The 13,637-nt window shown below is 38.4% G+C and overlaps 1 protein-coding gene across 3 annotated transcripts in view; it reads right to left on the bottom strand.

The window, feature by feature from the left end:
* Nucleotides 1-3,750: 3,750 nt before the first annotated feature.
* Nucleotides 3,751-13,637, bottom strand: part of N4BP2L2 (NEDD4 binding protein 2 like 2) — an 80,956-nt gene continuing 71,069 nt past the window's right edge. For 2 of the 3 annotated variants that reach the window (XM_057532632.1, XM_028161737.2), the window contains 4 exons: nt 10,454-12,213; nt 7,901-7,986; nt 6,189-6,234; nt 3,751-3,927 (listed from right to left, as the gene is read on the bottom strand). In XM_057532632.1, the coding sequence (XP_057388615.1) occupies nt 6,211-6,234; nt 7,901-7,986; nt 10,454-12,213 (1,870 nt within the window). In that variant the 3' untranslated portion in view covers nt 3,751-3,927; nt 6,189-6,210. The remainder of the gene's footprint in view (nt 3,928-6,188; nt 6,235-7,900; nt 7,987-10,453; nt 12,214-13,637) is intronic. The other variant, XR_009005868.1, reaches the window with a different exon arrangement.

Below are 13,637 nucleotides of genomic sequence, written 5' to 3'. Positions count from 1 at the left end.
ATAATTTTTATATTGATGTGTTGAAGTGATAACATGCTGTGTATTGGGTTAATATATTATTAAAACTAATTTCATGTTTCTTTTTGCTTTTTTAACTTGGCTAGTAGAGAAGTCTAAATTACATGTGGCTGACATATTTCTTTTGGACAGTGCTGCATGAGACTTCTGTCCATTTCTATTTCCTTCTATAGAGGTTGTCCCACACAGCGTGGGAGAGGGCAGCAGGAAGACACACAGCTTTGGGGCCTAGAAGTTTCGGCACACTGAGTCTGCAGTGCCTGTGGCAGCTGAAGCGACGAAGTAGATGCTGGAAAATGTGAATGTGCTATTAGAAGAGAGGTCTGAGCCGGAGACAGAGCTTTGGAAATCCTTCCCCTGTGAGAAGAAGATAGAAAATAGAGCAGACGGCTGAAGAGGGGGCTCGGGGACAGCATTTAAGGACAGTCTTTGAAGTGGATCTACTGAAGGAGAGTACGAGAGAAAGAACTGTAAGATAGTGTGTGGAGCCCAAGGGAGGGAGAGTTCAAGGAGGAGAAAATGGTTGGCAGTATCTGAAGGTGACCCCTGACACTTCTCCTTTCTCTTAGCTCCCAGATTTAACTAGTCAACAAGCCCTGTTTTTCCCAATTTATTCCTCAGAACCACACTGTTTAAAGCTATCTGTTTGTGTATCTATTTCCTACCACTAGACTGTAAGTTCAAAGGCAAGGACAGCGTTGCCCTTGTCACCCCAAGAGCTAACACAGCGTCTGACATTCAGAGATGCTCAATAGTTGTATATGGACCCGAACTGCTTTCTCAGTAGATGAGTCTGAGCTTGGGATTTACTAAAGATTAAGATTGAAAAAAGATAGTGATAACGTCAGCTAAGGACTAATGTAAACAGTCAGTGACCTTATTGGCAGATCTGAGAACCACCCTGCTCCCAGATAGTATCTATGTTCAGATCCTTACCAGCCCTATCTAGGCGGCAGCCTCCAGAGAGGAAGGCTACCCCCGAGTCAGAGGATCCCTGTGACAACACTCCTTCATGCCCTCAGTTCAGCTAACCAACTTTTCAGCTCTAAGGTTCTGTTCCATTTCTCTAGAAGGTGATGACCAGCACAATCTCACGTTGCTGCACTACAAACCATTACCATGGTAGACATAAAGAAAATAATCTTAGGAGTAATTTCTGGCAAATGAAGAAACATTCAAATGTTTCTCTAATTATTACTGTTTAACAAGATGTGGAAAAATAAGAGCGTGCACAGGAAGAGCCACTGAAAACCAGGAATTTAACCCTCAAACCTACAGTTCCAAATACCCCACGATTTGGAATGCTCAATTGTAAGTCAGCCCTGCGTTCCTCCCCTGCAGATGCCAAGATGGCAGAAAGTCTGAAACCAAGATGAAGTTTCCAGAGCAGGCTAACCAAAGACCCTGTAACACAGTAGAACCATTTAAAATATATAGGTAGTAGCTTCCCAATTTTCTCTAATCCTATGTCCTTTCTTCACCTACCAAAAGCTTCTATCTGATTTTTTACTCAAAAAAATGCCTTATATACATACTTATTCACCTTGTTACATAAGTGACGTGAATTGAAAGGACAGGAAAGCATCCCTCTGTGCCTGCTTAGCTGTTTCTATGGTGGACCCCTCATTGCTACAGCACCTCCAGCTCTCACCTTCCACCACAGTCTGCACTATTTGGCCATTCAGAGGTAGTGCCTCTCTACTTAAAACTGCTCCCTCCTGGCTCTTCCCTTATCCTTCCCCTAGAAGCTCGATGGAGGATGCAGAAAGCTGGAAGAGGTTAGGGGAAGGGGGACAAGGGGAGAGCAGTCATGCAGAGTATGTCTGCTTGGCTGAATTGACAGGGGAAATGCTCAGGACTCTGGTGTCCTAGGATAAGTCTGCTAATGCAGAAATGTCCTCTGGATAAGACTGATTTTGCTCATTCTAACCTCACACTGCCTCTGCCTCCTATATTCCTTCCCTCTATTTGGCATCACACTCCTCCCCAAAGGCGATGGCCATAATTCTATTTCCACAGCACCTAGTATTTGCCACTGTGCACAGGGACATTTGAGGAGTATAAGCTTTGAGGAGGAAGCCTGGGAGGTGGGGAAAGTAGCCCCAACCCATTTTTCTAAAGCTCCATTCTGGAAATTAGGGCAAGGTAATAAAGGCAGGAGCTGGAGAAAGCTGGGGGCATCCTGGAACCTAAGTACAAGCCTAGGTGGGTAGTTAGCTGGTATGCATCAATACAGTACAAAGAAGTCTCAGAACTGGTCACCACCCCTGCCATACTCACTCTTAAATATTTATGATATTACCCTTACTTACAGCCATAGTGGTGTGGACTCTAATGTATTCATTAGAAATCCATAATTGTTGCTGTCAAAGTCTCCTAAGAAAGCAAACATTTGCCAGATGCCAGAGTTTCCTCTGCTTCAACCCTAATCCTGATCAGCTCTTCCCTGAAATCATCCCATCCCAGGCCAAAGGTAAGTCCAGTTTCACAACGGCTCTAGGAGCCTGCACAGAGAGCAAGACCTTAGGGAGTTCAACCAAACACTGAAGACCTCGGTCTCTGTCTGGAAGAGACTGACAGTCTAGTAGAAAGATAAACTGAAACTGTACAGAATGAACATAGGAAAAACATTGAGCTATTTTAAATAAAGTGCTCAGTTCCTGATTAAGCAGACAGAACTCAAATACTTAACTTCCACTCCCTCACTGAAACCCCACGAAAATGTAAAGGTTTTTTGGCGGGGTGGGTAATCATTATTATTTTTAAGTATAAACTGTAAGAAAAGAGAGAAGATCACAGCAACAAAATTTCAAAAACTGGAAAGCAAAAGGCCCAGTGTTAATTAATTTGGAAAAAAATTTAAAAATAAAACTTGAATTACAGAAAGCCAAGAAACAATACCATTTACACTGCATAACCCCTAAAATTTCAGGAACTGGAAGATTTAGGGCTGGACGTGGGTCTCTAAACAGGAAGGTCAGTTGAAAGTCCGTTTAAGAAACAAATGTCCACACAGTCAGGCAGCTGCCCACCCCCTACAGAAGCCTGGAGGTTTATTCTCTGGAGAAGATAAAACAGGATGAGGAGGAGTAAGAGGCAAGATAAGGCAGGCAACACTCCCTTTCTGAAAACAGAGAGATTACATAAATGCCTACATGTTGAATAATGAGAAATCACCCCTTAATTTATATTTTTCAAATACGAATTTTTGTATTTGAAGTTTGTTAAGTACAATTAAACTAAAATAATAGTAATAATAAAAATAATTATTATTGTAGTATAGTGCAAGTCCCACAATCCCTAACCAAAATCCTTGAGGTCAGATATGTTTCAGAATTTAGGAAGTTCTAAGTGGGGTCTAGGGCACCCCTGGTAACTTAACACATTAATATTTCTGCAGTAAAATGTCTGAAGAGTCACACTAAGTGGGATAAATAGGGAGTAAAATTAACCTGTCTGTTTGGGTCAAGTCTTGCTGTCAACTTAGTTTTCATGCCAAACATTTAAGAAACAAAACAAAATAAAAACAACTTTTGGTTTTCAGAGTTTTTTGGATTTCAGAATTCTAGAAATGGAATCATGGAGCCATACTTGGATGTAGGGCCTATCCTTCTATTCTGATGCAATTTTAAAAATAAGCTACTCAAGTTTTCTGTGCCTTATTTTCTTCATGAAACAAAGTAGGGCAAATATCTTCAAAATTAGATAATAAAATGTTCAAGTTGTTACCTCTTTCGTTGAGTTTTTTATTAGTAATCAGGAAACTGATTAAGAACAGTTGAACAGATTATTCAAACCAATTTCGGTATCCACTGAGTGTATCGCTCTAAATTATCCTTCAGGTTGGCACTTAGTACTCTTTCTTGATGATGAGGATCTTCAACAGTACCAGGAAGACGGAGACTTCAACTACAAACAAACACAAGCCCAGACAAGTCCAGACAAAATGGTGACATGAATGGAGTTTGCTGTCAGTTTCCCAAACTCCTGACCTATTTATGCCATCCCCTCACACCCAGAACTTCACATTGTCCCCACAGCCCTGCACTCTGCCTGGTCCTGCCTCATTCAAGAGCCTGTCCTCCTGATTATGCCCAACTTCCTGTCTCTAAATCAAAACCTGGTCTATGTCCCATTCCCTGATGATCCAGCTATTTACACTATAAAGTTAATAATAAATACACTTAATTCATGCAAATGTGTTAATAAGTTTATTGAGTCGATATGTTGCTCTCCTAGATCAGTGGTCCCCAACCTTTTTGGCACCAGGGACCAGTTTCGTGGAAGACAATTTTTACACGGGTGGTGGGGGGGGGGGGCGGATATATGATGGTTCAGGTGGTAATGTGAGTGATGGGGAGTGCAGAAGAAGCTTTACTCACTCGTCTGCCACTCACCTCCTGCCGTGCGGCCCAGTTTCTAACAGGCCTCGGACCTGAACCGGTCCAAGGCCCAGGGGTTGGGGACCCCTGTCCTAGACAACACAATTTCTGTTCTGCTAGGGGCATTTCAAAGACAAAGCTGTAACCAACTAAGGTACTTAGGGGAAGGGAATTAACCCTAACTAAGAGCCTATTATTTTTCAGGCACTATGCTAAGAACTTTGCACAAGTTATTTCATTTAATCCTCATTTATTATCCCCATGACAGGTTGGTATTATAAATGTAATTTTTTTACAGGTGAAGAAATTGAGGCTCTGAGAGGGTAATTTGTTTAAGGTCACATAGCCAGTCAGCAGTAGCTTCAAGATGCGAACCCATCTTCTTTCCAGCACTCTGCCCTACGTCCTTAAAGAAGTGAGGCAATATAAACACCCTGGCCACCAGCAGGAAGAGGATTTTAAAATAGGCAGGGATTTGAGGCTCCCAGAGCCAACCACATTCTCCTGCTATTTCCTTCTTTCTAAATTTCTGTTTACCCCTTGATGCCCACTGATCATTATGCCAAACACAAAACTAGGAGGCCCATTCTCATTACAATTATAAAAAACCTGTACATGGCTACAGCACTCATAAAATTCCCCAACAAGAGAGGGCAAATAATTAGGGATGACTACTCTGTGAGGTTCACAGAGGGCAGTTCGTTTAGCGTGAATGTAGAAGATGAACATAAAAATCAAAAAAGTATGGTCCATAAAGTGTCCTTGACACAAAACTAGCAGAAAGAAAACACTCTGGAATTAGCTACTGCCAAACATACCCATGCTTGTTGCATGCTGCTTATACTGGTGTCACACTGAGGGGAAGCCTCACATAAACTACATGAGGCCAGGAATGTTTTCACTGCTATATCCTCAGTGTGTAGAACAATGTCTGAACTGAGGCAACTCGATAGACATTTGTTGAACAAATGAATGAATTTCTTCACCTCCTTTCTCTGGAATTCCTCATAGCCTCTTATCTCTTCCCCTCCTGTATTTATCCCACATTTTCCAAATCTCTAAACTCTTCTCCCAGATCTTTAGTCCTTCCCCTTCTTCTTTCAGCAGAACCATGTTTAAAACAAACAAAAACATTTTTACTGGGTATATGTGTATTTCTAGTTAGCTGAGAAATGGAAACACAGAACACTCATAGAAATAAATGAAAAGAGAAAACATATGGTAAATGCAGAGTACATTCAATTCTTATCAAATGCAGACAGATACATACTGAAATCGTAGCAGCTGTGTTTATTTCATAATTTAGGCATTTGAAAAAAAAGTGCCATGTGTTTATTTTAATGTCACTTGATGTCAAGTTTAAAACATGAGTTTGTCTACATGTTTTACCTCTTTTCCTAGAGAATCTTTTAATATTTAAATATAACCTATATCCCTAATTCCCAGCCATCATCACATATCAATCTGGGTGGAGGTGAGCGGTGAGGGGGTGGAAATCCCTCATAAACTGTGTGTTGACAGAATGCTCTAAAATATATTCTAACTAATAAAGTTGGAAAATAAATTTGGCAGCAACAATCTAAGCTTTGTTGTATTTCATAAAAAGATCTACATTTAAAGGAAATAAAAACATCACATGTGCAGTAGCACACAGAGTTGCTATGGTAACAGACTACATTTTTTATATTTACTCTTCAATTGTAGTACATATGAGCTATTACAACCAAATAATGTCAACATCCATTTCCTCCCGATCATATAGAGGTCTCTGGAATAAGTTGTACTTACAGTTCAAGGAATCCTCATTTTTTTAACCAATCTTCTTCTGTCTTTTCTAGAAATCATAATTAAAATACATATAATAATGATTAATATTTGCCATTGGTATTAGGTTTGCACCATCATTTAACTCACATAGGCACACTCCCCAAATGAGAAAAAAACATAATAAACATAAATGTCAGTTTAAACATTTAAAGTATTGCTGTGTGCGTGTGCGTGTGCGTGTGCGTGTGTGTGTGTGTGTGTGTGTGTTTAGGTAGGAAAAAGGTCTCCATGGGAATGAGGAGAAATATGTAGAAAAATGTATTTGGTTTTACTACCTGAGCACACAAACAAATCTACTTTTCCCACAGCTGTGTTTATATGAACAGTTAAGAAATACCTACTATCCTGAACTATATAATTCTATGTTTCACTAAACCTTGATTTTACTATTTATTTCAAAATGTACCTCTGGCGTTGCCTTTCGGCACATTTAAGTCACTATCAACTAATGTAAACAGAATACCAGCCACCCTCTCCTCATTACATTACACAGAGTACTGGCTTTTCCAGAGTTTCTGTTACCTTTCTAACCTTCCCAACCAGTCCTCCTCCAACTACCTGGAAAACTAACAGCCTGTCAGAACCATCATGGACCACCAGAACATACCAATAATGAGGTGCTTCCAAGTCAAGTAAATATGAATCTAATTTGTAGCTGTTACTTTATTATAACAAGATAAGATTGAGGGCTGGACAGGAGAAAAAGATGTAAAGAAGAATAAATGACTCTCCTAAAATGGGTCGGACCTCAGTCACCCACAGTTGGCCCTTATACCAGCCTACACTACAACAAAGTTAGGGAATTAAATGCAACTTTCTCTTTGGGACTAACTGAAAGAAACATGCATAGATTATCCACCCATCCACATACATTCTTTCTCTAATTTAATACAATGGATGTAGCTCTTCATGTTACATTTGATGGAACAGGTTTTCCTTTTTTTTTTTTTTTAAGAAACTAGTTAGAGGGCATTATGCTAAGTGAAATAAGTCAGACAGAGAAAGACAAACATTATATGATATTGCATATGTGAAATCTAAAAAATATAACAAGCTAATGAATAAAACAAAAAAGAAGCAGACTCAGATATAGGGAACAAACTAGTGATTATGGGAGGCAGGGGTAATATAGGGGTGGGTAAGTGGGAGGTACAAACTATTGGGTATAAGCTAGGCTTAAGAATGTATTGTACGGGGCTTCCCTGGTGGCGCAGTGGTTGAGAATCTGCCTGCTAATGCAGGAGACACGGGTTCGAGCCCTGGTCTGGGAAGATCCCACATGCCACGGAGCGGCTGGGCCCGTGAGCCACAGCTGCTGAGCCTGCGCGTCTGGAGCCTGTGCCCCGCAACGGGAGGGGCCGCGATAGTGAAAGGCCCGCGCACCGCGATGAAGAGTGGCCCCCACTTGCCGCAACTAGAGAAAGCCCTCGCACGAACCGAAGACCCAGCACAGCCAAAAATAAATTAATTAATTAATTAAATAAATAAATTTAAAAAAAATAAAAAAAAATAAAAAAAAAAAGAATGTATTGTACAACACAGGGAATATAGCCAATATTTTGTAATAACTGTAAATGGAAAGTAACCTTTAAAAATTGTATTAAAAATTTAAAAATCAATTAAAAAAAGAAACCAGTTAGAGAAGGTCTGCTTTGAAAGCCATAAAAATATACCTCTACTGACTTCTTCCACTGCAAACAGATCATCTTCAGTGTCTTCCAGTCAAGAGGAACCACACAGTCGTCGGGCAACAAAGATTCTGTGAAAAAAAAAAAAGAGAACAAATTTCATCTCTAATGTCACACATATTTTTACCCTAAATATGAAGATATGCAAACATCATATCTAGACCACCATAATGATAAAAGCCTGGTTTTGAAGATATTTCAGTGATAGCTAAAGCAGGAGTTAGTCTGTCTCAGATCTCTATTAGTAAACACTATCCAGACTCAATAAAAATGCTTATGTATATATATAAAGTGATATGTATCATAGTTCATATTCTCATGTAAGTACAAATATATACACATCAGTAGCTTCAAGTGGTACTGTCACAGGGCATAAAACTTAGGTAGACATCCTTTCCTGTGACATGTATAAAACACTGCAAGTACAGCAAGTTTAGTTTTCTTGCAAATTGCTCCTTCCACATAAGAGTGTCTGGGGGAAAAATCCTCACAATTATGATGCTCATAAGCAAGTCCAAACATTGATTTATACCTATCAGCCATACCAAACCATAGAAAATATTTTTCCTATATTCGCATATCCCTAGCAACATGGGTAGTTCGGTTTCTTCAGGCCTATGTATGACTCTACTATATAATCCCACTGTGTCTGCAGAGCTCCTAATACTAGAATTCATTTGAGTTCCCTGTCTTATTTACAAGGTCATAGATACACCAGAGCTTTGCATGTCCAACCTAGGTAAACAAATTAGTTTACAGCCTCCACTTCCAGTTTTCTCCTTTCCTTTTTTAAGCATACACCATTTCCAAATGTAAAATTCTTTCCCTCTGTTTTTCTTTTAAGTCATATTTGTATAAGCACTGCTTATAATTCACTTCCATTTGGAGCCATCCCAGGCAAAACCATAACCCCATATTCTCTTCAACAATCCCTTTAGCACAGCTAACCTCACTCATAAAATATTCATAAGCTTCTCATTTATATTTTCTCTGTGCAATAATTTTGTTTTGTGTTAGTCTTGTCTCCCCATTTAGAAGGTAAGCTACTTGATGAATGAGGTCTATTTCCTCTAAAAAGCTTTCCAAAGCTTAATTAATGGATGCTGGATCATTATTGTTGATTATGATAGTATTGTGCATTCAAGGGAGGAGGTTTAGAATCTTTTCCCACTAGTGCTTTCATGCTTTCTGGTGCCATCTAAGGCAGTGATTGTTAATATTTTGGGGTCATGGACATCCCTGAGAAGCTGTTAAAATCTATGGACTTTCTTCCAGAAAAATGGCACAAAATGCCACAAAGAATTTTGCATATGACTTCAGAATATGGACTTTGGACTAAGATTCCTGACTTAAAATGACTTCCATTACCTTTTTAAATTCTCCAAAGCAAATGCAGTTTAATTTTTAAAATTGGTATGTTTCTTTGGTGCATCTAGGAGGATAGAAAATTGCAGCAAACAGTTACGATGTGATTATTCACAAAGTTTGCAAAAATGATAAACATGATGCCAGAACAGGTTGATAGTTGTAACTCCTCTGACTCTGAGACTTAGCTAATCTTGGGTCTGAGCTGAGTGGACCAAGTTTGTCCAGAACAGCAGAAGTTTAGGAGCAAAGTAAAAAACACTGGAAATCAAGCTGTTAGAGAACCCCAGGCTCCCTGGTAAGTACAGAAGAAAAAGAATATCAGGAAGATACAGGATGCAGGGATTGGAGCTTTACTTCTTGGCTCTTACAGCTTCTGTCCCCAAGGAAGGGGAAACATGCAATTGCATGAAATCATTAACACGTGCAATTGACTTACAGAAAAGGAAAAGTTGGGATATGTGCCTCATTTCCTCTTTAAGATATTTAGCATCTTGCATAGGCATACTATTTAGCAGAAATTTACTTAGAATTTTACTTACAATATTAAAAAATCATATTTTCACTTTTTTTAATTCACAGGTAGATTTTTCACTTCCAAAAACAACAATCTTAAGAGCCCAAAGGAACTTCTCAAGGCAACCAGTCAGACTCCTTACTAACCTTCTTTTCAGTACCCTTCTCAGACAGTTCTTAAAAATTAAATTCAACTGATTTCAGATATTTTTTTCATCACTTAATCTTCACTGTCCCCCTTTTACTATTCTCATATCTATGAGCTATAACGTGAATGAGAAAGGAAAGGGCCATGCGCCAAACAAGGGAAATGTAGAAAGCAGAAAGATTTTTCTTAAAGAAAGCAGTCCATCTCTATTTGTTACATAATCACTGTTTGCCTGTCTCATTCTTCATTCTTCCCACTGTCTGTTGAAACTGAGAGTCCAAATATTCAACATGCTCAAAGACATTTCAGACGACTGGCTGTGGAGGTGGGGGGGGTGGGGCATGACTCCACGGAGCACCATTTGCTACGTGTCCTCCACTTCCACCGCTGAAAAGTATCGCAACATCAATTAACTGCATGAAATCACTAACATGAGGTAGAAACACCGCAAAAATTACTCGCATATGTTAAATTGGACTTTTTATTTGTAGCAAATAAACTCAATTTACCCACTGGAACTCCAGGAGATCCAAAAAGCTTTACTAGTTGAAAGGCAAACTCTTGTGATAACGGTAGCTTAAGGGAATCAAAGTAGTAGGTGCTTGTTAAATCTTGGTTATCCTCTGTTTGTGAGAACTGTAATGGTTTAGGTTCTTCCCATGTCTCTAGCTTTTCACCAAAACTTTCATTTAAAAAGTGAAGATCAGAAGTGACCCTAAAAGAGTACAAAGTATCAGGTGGGCTACTTAAAATTTCTGAAGAAGTGAACCTTACATCATTTAGTTTATCATCTACTCTCCTCTGAGAGTTGAAAGTCAAAAATGGTTTCTTGCTTGTAAAAGATATCTTCCAAAAGCTAGATGTATATTGTAGCATAAGAGAAGGAATGGGGCTTTTGTAAAAATACACAGAGTGCCTTAGTCTATTAAATAGCAGGTAATGAGAATAAAATTGTCCACCAACATTTAGAAGAGAATCTTTGACAATGTCAAAGTAAAACCATGATGGATGATGATTGAAGGTCATAATGTTTTGCTTATTCTCTTCTTCATTATTTATTTCTGAAATTACATCTTTTTCTTCTTCCAAAATAATTTTTATTCCATGGCTTTCTGTTAACAATTCACATTTCCCCATTTCTTTTACATTGATATGACTCTGTCCCAGTAAGTTAAAGTTTGGTGCCAAACTGAAAATCCTTTTCTGCCTCCTTTTTTTATTCTTTGTTGAGTGTAAGGCATTCTTTAGGCTATCCAGTTTAAGGAAGTGGCTTCCAAAGATATTTGTCTCTGTTTCTATGATTGAAACTATATTCTCAGTTGGAGGTGACAAATCTTCATTTTCTATCGATAGCTTCTCTTCTATCAATGTCTCAGGACTGTTTCCTGGTCCTGATGCTCCTTCAGAAGGAGAGATCAATTTAATCAATTGTCCCCTGTTGTCAGGATGAGCCAGTTTTTGCCATCTATCTCTCTTTGGTCTCTGTTCACAGACAAACTTATTAGGTCCCTCAGGCCAGCTACCAAAATAGGGTTGTCTATCAGAGCCCAACTGTAATTCTTCATCAGAGAAATCATTTGAGAAAAAAGCCCAGTAACTGTTTTTAGATGTATTTACTCCTTGTTCCTTTCTTAAAACTTTATCTGAAGTTCTGGATCCATATTGATGGTATAGACTTGTTTCATTCAGGAGACTCTTATCTACCATCTCTTTCTTCTGCATATATGAGCACGGGGTTTCAACAAATCGGTCTTGGATGTGTAATGCCATGATATCCCTACTTTCAATATACTTTTCTACCTTTGTGCCAGGGAAGTCATCACTTGCTACATAGGAGAGATTTTGAGTCACTGTTGAACAAGAAACAGAGCTTTCATTTGGCATCAATGACAAACTTAGAAACAAGTCATCATCTTCCTTGGGGAGGAAATTCTTTGGTGTATTGTCCAACTCAACTACAGACATAACATGTGGCAAACTGTTTTCAGAATTTATGTTTTCCTGTTTCTCATCTTTATGGACATTCACAAAATCTCCTACTTCATTTCTCAGACCACCAGTTAAGGAACACTCTGATTCTCTTTTGGTCTCTTCTAAGTCTTCCTCTTCACTCTGAGATGGGTCCTGATCTTCTGGTGTAAGATAACTTAAGGTTTCAAATGAGTTTTCCTCCATGATTTTACAATGACTGTTCTGCTTTTTTTTTCTTTTTCTGTTTCTCTTCTTGGCTTTGCTGAGCCTGTGCCCAGTTTTCTTCAAATCTCTTTCTCTGAAATATAAAAGAATTAAGAAATTCATAACTTAATTACTTATATAACATTATAAACTAAAACATTATACTCAACGTGCAGATATACAAATCATTAGTACAAGAGACTCTAAAGTGTGTGTCCACTTTGTACTATATTTTAAAAATCACCTTTGAAAGAGATATACTTTAATCCTCTAAATGACTGGGTTGGCCAAAAAGTTTTTTTTCAGGTTTTCCATAACACAGAAAAACCCAAACGAACTTTTTGGCCAACCCGATAAAAGTGAATACACTTTGAGAAAGTTACAACTCATTTTCACATACTCATTTCATAAACCAATAACTTTATGAAAGCCTAATATTTTCCTTAAGATACTTTATATATATATATATATATATATATTATATATATATATAATATATATATATATATACTACCAATAAACAACTTGGTTATCCCAACATCTTGAATTTTGAAAAGTGAAAAGTGACGGGTATAGTGTAAATGGCACAGCTTTAATGGCTCAAATAGCTAGATTTTCTCTAGACGTAAAAACTTTGGCAATTAAGCTGCTCCATCAAACTGTAAAGAACAGTTGATAATGAGCAGCCAAGTTCAGTATTGGGATGACATGCTTCTAACTGCCTAGTGAGCAGTGGTTCTACACCAGAGGCTCCACCACTACTTTGTGGGGTGTGTGGAAATGTGTGAAGGCATTTCTGGTGGTCTCAATGACTGGAAATGTGTTACTGGCACTTGGTGCTGAGGCCAGGGGTGTTAACCATCCTGCAATGCCAGGAACAATTCCACAGTGAAAAGTTATCCCACCCAAATGAGCAATAATGCTCTCATCAAGCACACTAAAAGTTCACGGTGCCCCTTAATTGAAGGCAATCTTTGATCCTGAGAGAAAAAGGAGGATTTAGGAAATTTTCTAGTTTAGGATATAAAGGTTTAGTTATCTTCTCTTCCACAATGTATAGATGGAAACATAGTAAAATGTAGTAAAGGACAATACATACAGCTGAGGAAAAAAATCCAGTGTAGAGGAATAGGAAAATAAACACTTAAACAAACAAACAAACACCAAAGCAGCGAGAGATAACGAGGAAAAGAGAAGTTGGTCAATTGGCTGGGCGTTGGACAAAAGAACTTATTAAAACTGCCCCAGACTCTGGCCTGGTTTATTCCATCCCATGCTGCTGGGCAATTTTCAATAGTCAGGACCCCTGAATACCTTGTTCTTTGTCAACTAATTGCTGCTGCCCTTGTTTATATATTCCTGGATGTTGGTTTAGAAAGAACATTAAGGTTGTAAATCAACTACACTTCAATTAAAAATTAAATTTAAAAAATTTTTAAAAAAGAACATTAAGGAACAGTAAATTACTGAGAAGCAGTTAAGATGGTATCTATAAAAAGGATATCGAGTAAAGAATGT

Source organism: Balaenoptera acutorostrata, chromosome 18, assembly GCF_949987535.1.
Source record: "Balaenoptera acutorostrata chromosome 18, mBalAcu1.1, whole genome shotgun sequence".
NCBI classification, from domain to species: Eukaryota; Metazoa; Chordata; class Mammalia; order Artiodactyla; family Balaenopteridae; genus Balaenoptera; species Balaenoptera acutorostrata.
This window is presented reverse-complemented; position numbering and strand designations above follow the sequence as displayed.